The sequence below is a fragment of the Antrostomus carolinensis genome, unplaced genomic scaffold (genome assembly GCF_000700745.2).
Source record: "Antrostomus carolinensis isolate BGI_N321 unplaced genomic scaffold, ASM70074v2 scaffold17653, whole genome shotgun sequence".
Taxonomy (NCBI): domain Eukaryota; kingdom Metazoa; phylum Chordata; class Aves; order Caprimulgiformes; family Caprimulgidae; genus Antrostomus; species Antrostomus carolinensis.
This window is the reverse complement of record NW_010303320.1, coordinates 13014-22029: the sequence shown is the minus strand read 5'-3', so window position 1 is coordinate 22029 and position 9016 is coordinate 13014. Positions and strand designations below refer to the sequence as shown.

Sequence of the window (9016 nt, the reverse complement as noted above, 5' to 3'; positions counted from 1 at the left end):
GAGGTATTATCTCTGATGTTCTTTGTGACCATGGGGGGGCATGGTTTGTGGTGTGGTGTTTTGTTTTGTGTTCCCCTCCCCAGTAGTGGTCTGTGATGTCTACTTAACTTGCTCTTTATATAGCTCCTATTATCAGAGGGTAGTACTGGTGTCACAGTTTTGACAGAATTATTGTTTTCAGGCAGTGAGATGTAACTTAAAAGTCAAGAAATCATGCAACTGTATTTGAAAACCAACTCTTTTTATTTCATGTAATTCTTTCATGTGAAAATTAGGTTCTTTGTTTCTGGTTTTGCTGTTTAGTAGACTGTCTATTTTGGAGAGACTGAAATCTCCTGAACTAGCATAGAACTTTTAGTGGTCAAACAGTGAAACTTTTGTTTCTAACAATGTTCTTTTTAGCTTAGAGCCACAAGTTTAAGGGTTTTAAGCAGGAATACAACTGCTCTCTTCTGCAGAGCTTAAGAGAGTTTAATACATGCTGTTTTCATGTTCAGCTGAAGAGATGCAAAATTTGTTGCTGCTAGAAGAAAGATGTTGTGCTTACTTTTGCTTTTCCCAGTGATGTGATCTCACTTGCTATTACAGATCTGATGCTTTTTAGACCCTTTAATGAGCTGTTTGAATTCACTAAATGGTCAAAAAATATCTAGAGTTAGATTTTATAGTTCTGATTGAGATAGTGGTGTTATAGGCTAGGGAGTTAAAATAGAGCACCTGTGATGAGTCTGGCATAAAATAAATGTCAGGGAGAAAGGGCAGTTGAGAGGAGGAAACGAAAGCCTTCCACTTCTGTAGTTGTAAGCTATTAGACAAATCTGTTTCGTAACGTGGAATTGTACCATCGTGAGGAAGACACATAGTTAGGAGCAAATTACTTTAAAAACGAACAACAAAAAATCCTGAAACTCTGTCCTGTGATCTTTGTTGGTAAGGCATGTTGTGCTAAGCTATACTGCAGACTTCATTTGCTACTGATATGATGGTTTGTGTCAAAAGCAGTGCTGTTTTTGAGTGTATAATTTTCTGACTGTGGGTCAATCACTGATGGTTTGTGTCAAAAGCAGTGCTGTTTTTCTGACTGTGGGTCAATCATGTAAATAACATGCCTTTCAAAGAGTTATTAAACTGTTTGGCTTCTGGCTGATGAATAGAATCAGTGTGGTCTTGATTTGAATGAGCTGATACAACTAGCTAACCTAGACTGCCAATTCTAGTGTATTGTAATACACTTCTGCTTGTTGTCTTGTTCACTTGGTAACAGACTTGACGTTGTCTTTGTATTTTTGTTACATATTTTTTTTAATTGTTCTGCTTTGAGAATGAGATGTATCTTAGGTAATATACACAGAAAACTAAGTGTTTGATCCCAATGTTTGTCCAAAATATTACAGTAAGTTTTAAGATGTCAGTTTCAAGTGCTGTAATGAACAGCTGCGTCTTTATCCTTTTGAGATGCAAAGTGGATTTAACTATTTCTGTGATTAAAAGCCTGTTCTTTAAAACTGGAATTGTCTTCTGTGCAATTGTGTAATTCCCTCTTGACATTTTCTGATTACAATATGAATGCATACTCTGAAAGTTTAGGAATGAAATGCCTTGATTTAATAAACTGAGCTTCAGACAATTCTTTTTTTCTCTTTGTCTCTGCAACAGGTGGAAACAGTATGAAGCATACGTGCAAGCTCTGGAGGGCAAGTACACAGACCTTAATTGTAAGTTAGCCAAGTTTCAAAATGGTATGAGTTGCTCGAATGTTTGTATAAAGCAGAGTGCTCAAGTAATGTCTGTGCTTTCTAAAACTATTAGAAATAAGAGATAATACTCTTACATGTCAGTTAATTGTCATTAAAAAAAAGTCTGTTTTCTAGTGTAAGTTTTCAGCCTTTCCCAACTTTCTCAGACACTTATTTTCCTTACAGATCTTTCACAGCATCTAAAAAGTCTTATTTTTGTATCTGTAGGACCATCTGTACGCAGACTGCTTGGGGGAGGGAAGTCTTAATACATAACTGCACAAATAAGTGTATTTTCAGGATTTTTCTGTTAGGAAAAGTTATCCTCTACCAGAATACTCCATGAATGTTTGTGCCTCCAGTAGTCTCACAAGATTGTAAACCACATGATGCGAGGCAGAATAGTTTGTAGAGGTAAAGGTCTAAAATGAGTCCCTAAGTAGTGTTTGACCTGATTAGGCAAATTAACTACTTAATTGTCAGTCTTAAAAACTTGGTCTTAACATGGTCTTAAAAACTTGGTCTATATTTCAGTCTTTCAAAAGAGAATATGGGAAAGCTGGATATGTTCTAATCACCAATCCTAAGTCACTTTTAAAAATTGTGTTGTCGGGTAGAAATGGGCTCTTTCATGTTTTCCTCCAACTTCTCAGTCTAAATGCTTAGAGATAGTACCACTAAATTTGAAGGTTGTTTAGGGGTTTTTTTGTCAATCCAAAAGGACTCTCTTGTCTCTGTTGTTACATCCCTCTTCTACTGCCACCCCATAATGTTTGAGCTTTGAAGACACTAAAATATAGCAAGTGTAAGCAATTGATTTAACTCTAATCTAAAACTGTCCTAACATAAATATGTTGTTTTAACATTCCTAGTTTCTTGATTTTGGAAACTCTAATACAGGTTGTAGTAAACAGTATTATTGAATTATCTCCAGAGACTTACCTAGAAATAATTGTCCTGAAGCAATTTGTGATGTTCTTGGTTTACATTTACAGCTGATCATTCTGAAGTAATTAGAGAAAATAAAAATTTGATTCCATGCTGTTTGTGTCAGGCTGCTTACAATTGCTCCTGTTTTGAGTAATTTGGAAATGTGCTGTACTGCCTTCTCTTATATTTCATATATAAACTTTTATGGAAGTTCATGGATCAGACAAATTCTAATTGTGACTGAACTGCCACTTGTGAAGTTCTCTAATATCTTACTGTTTACTCATGGAGTGTTGAGACCAGTTTGAGGATTGACCACAAATGGGATTGGTTTTTTGCAGAGTGTAGACTTCCCCCACCCCCCCACCTTAGCCTTAACATTTCTTATCAATATTAGGACAGTTCCAACTTCCCGAGTTTCAGACTTCAAGTAGTAATAGTAATAGTTGGTTAAGCAAGCAAGTTAAAAGTTATTTCCCACATAAACATGGAAACATTTTCAGAAGTTCAGTAAGTTTTAAGGAAGGATCAGAAAGATGTATTTAAAACAGACTGTTGTCAGTCTTTTCTGATACTTTAATGATATTTTGATTTTTCTTATTTATGCTTGTTATAGTCATGCTTATTTGTGACTCTTGTTGTTAATGATTTTTGTTTTTAGATTCTTTCAACTGTCTTTAAAAACTGTTAATGAGAGAACGCTATAAAATGAGCTTTTTGTGTGCTTTACTTCTATTAGCTAATGATGTGACGGGATTGAGAGAATCTGAAGAGAAGTTGAAACAGCAACAGCAAGAGTCTGCCCGAAGAGAAAATATTCTGGTGATGAGGCTGGCAACTAAGGAGCAGGAGATGCAAGAGTGTACTGTAAGTATTTAGAGAGGGATGAGTGTTTTCAGACTGTTCTTAAGCCAGTACTCTTGTGCTATGTTTTTATTATATCTGTAGCATCACGTTTTCTGTGCTTACAGAAATGGCAGGACCCCTAAACTTTTACTGAATTAGTAAAGATAACTTCTTAAAAGTTTACAGTTTAGATATTAGTTATTTCACTTGATTTTCAGCAGCAGTTGTGCTTGGAAGGACTTTTGCTTCAGAACCAAGATAATTCTTGCATGAGCCATTCTTACTTTCTTGTAGCATTGATCAACTCTGCATATTTACCAAAAATGTTACTTCTGACTGTCACTGGATGCAGGAACAAATTGAAATGTAAGGATAGGCTTGAGTTTACTGGGTTTCATTTAGAAGGTTTTAGGTTGATATTTATGTTGGATTTGGCTAACAAGGTATTTGTGAGCTTCCATGTCTGTTTGGCTAGGTAGGGGAAAAAGCTGACTTCTTCAGAGGGACTTCTTTTGAAATTTAGCAGATCTGCTTCTCTGGGTTTGATGTTCTTTGTACTGAATACTTTTTTTTTGTTATTTCTGTTTCTCTCTACTTTAATTCTGTGGGTTTTCTGTGACTGTTTTCTTCTGTGTTTAGATTTGGTTTCTTGAAACTATCTTCTACCACTTTTGGACTTTTGATCTTTTTTGAATTACCTTCTTAACACAATTTTCACCTGCTGCTTTAATTTGGCAGCTCCTGAGAGAAGATTGTAGGAAGGTTATTATTGCTGGATTCTCTAATGTAGTCCTGAGAACTTCTCTCATGAAAAATACAAGTTCTGTGCAAAACCAAGTACTATTGTAGCTTTCCTCTGTTATTTTCTTTTGGTGTTCCTTTCTTTTTTCCTGTAGTTTTTCAGAGCTGTCAGGTGTAATAGTGTGACACTTAACCGTGTACACATTATTTTCACTGCTCTTAAGACCACAAGAGGACTTTAGTTTGTAGTAAGCACTGGTATGAAGACAAAAAGAGGAGGCAGAGCTTACTTTGCAGTGACAAAAAATGAATCGCAGGATCACAGAGGTTGGAAGGGACTTGCAGGTCTCTAGTCTGACCAGCCTGCTCAGAGCAGGCTCAGTGAGAACAGGTTACTGAGGACTGCGTGCAGTCAGGTTTTGAACAGCTAGAACAAAGACTCTAAAACCTCTCTGGGTGACCTGTGCCAGTGCTCACCCACTGTCACAGCAAACAGCATTTTCTTATGTTTAAGTGGAATTTCCTGTGTTTCAGTTTGTGCCCATTGCCTTCTGTGCTTTCAGTGGGCACCACTGAGAAGAGCCTGGCTCTGCCTTCTTTACTCCCCCCATCAGGTATTGATGCACATTGGTAAGATCCCCCTGAGCCTTCTCTTCTCCAGGCTGAGCAGCCCTAGTGCCTCAGCCTCTCCTTTCATGTCAGATGCTCCAACCCCTTAATCACTTTCACGGCCCTTCATTGGCCTCACTCTAATGTGTCCATGTCTCTCTTGTACTCGGGAGCCCAGAACTGAACCCAGTACACCAGTGCCGAGTGGAGAGGAAGGATCACCTCCCTCAACCTCTTGGCAGCACTCCTCCTAATGCAGCCCAGGACACTAATGAAGATCTGTTTTGGTACTATCCTGCAACACTTCCTTAGTAGCAAAGACTACTATATTAATCTTGTTTCTCTTGTTAGCTTTACTGATAAATTCTGCTATGAGGAACAGCAGTAATAAGAGGTGTTTGTTGGTTGTGTTTTTTTTTTTTTTTCTGAAACAATAAATACTAAAATAATTAAATGTAAGTTTTCCACCAAAACCAAAATTGTGTATACTGTTTTCACCTGTCTTCCTATTTCTAAAAGAATAAATTATACAAATAATTCAGGTATTTAAGACTGAATTTTGACAAGATCATTAAGATTATAGGATTTTTGGCTCCACTTTATAGCTGTGATGCATAGACTTTTCAGAACTTCTATTTAGAAGAACTTCCGAAGGGTTTTTATTAATTTCAGTGTACATTTAAAAAACAAAAAAGGGTGGGCGGGAGAAGGGAACAACCCACCAAAAAGAAACAAAAGCTAAACACCCCCCTCCAAGTGTCTTTTTCCAGGTATTGACACATGAATAATATCAAGGATGTAATTTCCATAGTGCATGGAGGTAGGAAGGTACATCCTTGAAGAATGGGGGTAAAAGCCATAATGGAAACATGGGCAGCTTAAAGTGTTTTCAAGTTTAAGTGCATGTAGTTTCAAGAAGCTCTGGAGAACGACTTGGCTTTGTATTATTAAATAGTATTTTTTTCCAGTAAACTAACAGTAGCAAAATAAATTATGTTGCATGAGGTGCAAAGCTAAGCTATAGGTTGCCAAATCTTTTTCATAAAAGAACAAGACCTAATTATACAATAAGTTATTTGGCATGTCTAATTTTTAGTCCATGAAATAACTTTATTTTTAGCATAGTTAACCATTTTTATAATCCATATTTACACATAAAATACACAAGTGACAGTTATTTATATGTAAGCCTTTAATGTTTCCTCTCACATCTTAATTAGAAAGACTGAGCATCAATGGTGTGAAGTTTCTTGAAAACTACAGATAAATAATTACTATATAATAATAACTGTTTGTATTACTCCTAATTTATTCTGGGGACATGTTTTATGCTTGCAAACTTACCACATTCAGATCACATTCAAATTTGAATAGATAAGAACTTAAAAATACCATACCATATTGAAATGGTAGTAGTTGACAAAGGTGTGAGTTTTCTGATTATTGATACATAAAATACCTTGCTAGTTAAAATATGCTAGCTCTGTTTTAAAACAGTGGTAGATTTTCTTAGTTGCTGTTTTTAATTTGTACCCTTTTTTAAAAAAGATAAAATGCAACAAAACCCACTTCAGCTTATAAAAGTCACCAGTTGCCGTCTTGCAAGTGTAGGTGTGCATGTCAGTTAGCAGTAGCAGAATCATTGTCCTGGTGCCATTTCAGTACTCTTTTGGAAGAAACAAGATGGTAGTTGAGTGCATATCTCTATTCCCTCTTGTGCTCTCTGCAGAACCTAGCAGCAGAGTATTTGGGTTTCTTTTGAGCTGGCAGCTTACTGAGAGTCTGATTGGTGTTGCAGACTTACTCTGCATAGCTTAGGGTAGCTAACTAAAGGGCTAGATTGATGTTTAGGAGATTAATACCTCATGTGCCCTATTGTCAGCAGCAGCCTTGAGCTACCTTCCACCTAGCAGGGACAGTGCTCTAAAAGAGGCTGCTGCTGTTAGGGAGGTGCAGGTGAGGTACTGGCTGCTGTTCCTACATAAGCTTTGTTTCTGGCAGAGGTGGTGATGAAGTTATTGCTACTTCGGGGAAAGGCCTTAGCCCCCTCCCAAGCTACCGCATGGCTGCTGTAGGTCAGTAAATGGCCAGGCATTTGGAAGTGTTTGCTACTCAAATGGGTTTTCCATGGAACAGATAACAATGAGTAGAAGCTTCCTGTGGGTGCAGTTGGACCGTAGTACCTAGGTAGTCATTACTCTTAACCTACTTGTGGTTTAGGTTACAGCTCAGATTTTTCTCTCCGTTATGCAGTTTCTTCCCTCCTACTCTCTTACACGAAGGGTATATAGTTGTACTTACTGGATTGCTTACATTTTCTGTTGAGCACCTGTGTTCTGTTTTGTTAAATTCTTCATGTTGGAGGATCTGTTCTTTGTGGGTATCTTCAGATAACTTCAGCTGAAAGGATTCAGCTGTTTCCAAGAATATGTGAGAAGCGGAGGGGTTGAAAATGTTTGTCTATTGGAACAACAATGACAGATTCACCCAAACAAAACCCCACAGAGCCTGATGTCCTCTAAATAGAATACTAGGATACTTTCAGTGTTCTCCTGCCTTGGGAGAGAGCAGAGAGAAAGCCGTGAAAATTCTTCCCTGTTTGTCCAGCTGGTGGGCTTTTGAAAAATACTAGCTAGTGCGTGCTTTTGTGTTCAGGGGTATGAATAGCCAGTGGCGTTCTGGGTGTTAAAGTGGGCACGTCCTGGGGTCTGGCATTGGACGTGACTATATTCAGCTCTAGCCTGAAGTTGGCCCTGACTGCAGGCAAACTCTGCTGCTTTTCCCTCCCCTCCCCAACCACCTGGAATATCAGTGGGAAGAGGGATGTACCAGAGAGTAGTTAGAGGGAGTAAGAATGGGAGGCTTGGACTGGCTAGGCAGGAAGATTAATGGAATAAGGAAGTAGGCAGAAGGATTAAAGAGATATGGGCTTGCTTTGGGGGGAGGTTGGTAGGTCTGGGTGGATGAAAAGCCTGACAAGTGAGAGCTCTGATGTTACAACTGGAGAAAGTACTTGTGGAGGGATGGAGAAAACTTGAGTTGGAAAAATTGGAGGAATTAATGGTCTTCAAATTTTGGGAGGGAGTGAGCAAGGGTTGTTCAGCTTGAGTAAATTCTTCCTACACTACTGTTTTAGGAATGACATTTGAGGTGTTAGAGGGAGCCTATGCAAGTGTTCTCTGCTTGGCCTAGCAGCATAAGCTAGAGACACCCAAATGAGACTGTTAAATAACTGACATTGGACATGAGTGAGGAGCAGGTGGCAGCAATTCTTTGTGCTACTGATCAAAGGAATCTGTTACAGTTCTTAGGCTGTCTGTAGAAGAAGGAAGGAGCTGGGCTTAGGTAAGACAAGAAACATGGTCTCTTCCTCCCTCCCCCCCCCAGTGATACCTGTCAAAAAACAAGTTGGGAACCATGTTGCTGTAGCATAATTATATTCCTGGAATAGGTTGCCAGCTGGAGTGCCCATACGTGTGCAGACATCTGTGAAACTAGCTGTTTTGCCCTCCACTGGTGTTAGCCCTCACAAAGAACTGACAGGTGGTTGAAATACTTCCAGTAGTGCAAGCATCAGAAAGTTGAGTGGATAGGAAAGATATATCAGTTAAATTAAATAGATCTTTATTCTTTGAGCAACATTTTGTGCATTCAGTGAGGCAGAGGACCTGTGGGGGTAAAATGCTGTCCAGGAAATGTTAGGATAATCTTAATTTGGACTTCCTCTTTCTAAGTAATGTTTTTAGGTGGGTTCTTGACTACTTTATTACTTTAAAATATTTTTATATAGTGCTTTATTCCCTTTATATTTCTTTCTGGACACATAGAAGTTTGTGTAAAATTTAAAATGTGATTACTATTTTGGTTTTTCTTCGAAGTAGCAAAATATTTTTATAATATCAAATTCACATGGAGTCAATGTAAATATTTCAGTTAGTTCAATATCTTTGAAATCGCTTATTTGTAATGAAATCCAAGAATTGCTGCTACTTAAGAAATAAATTATGTTGTCCTCAATCAAGAAATGACTGAGGTCACTACTACACATTTTTAAGGTAAATAGAATGCTTGTACTTGCACAGCAGTGGTGAAGAGAAACTGCATGTACAGGAACATGGTTAAACTGATGAAGCTTTGGACTGGGCTGCTTGTCC

At 38.0% G+C, this 9016-nt stretch overlaps 1 protein-coding gene across 1 annotated transcript in view; it reads left to right on the top strand.

The window, feature by feature from the left end:
• Nucleotides 1-1656: 1656 nt before the first annotated feature.
• The window catches only part of WTAP (WT1 associated protein), a gene marked incomplete at its 5' end in the record, with an annotated part of 16809 nt that continues 9449 nt past the window's right edge, over nt 1657-9016 (top strand). The window contains 3 exons of the mRNA XM_029084038.1: nt 1657-1715; nt 3406-3533; nt 4817-4867. Coding sequence (XP_028939871.1) covers nt 1657-1715; nt 3406-3533; nt 4817-4867 — 238 coding nt within the window. The remainder of the gene's footprint in view (nt 1716-3405; nt 3534-4816; nt 4868-9016) is intronic.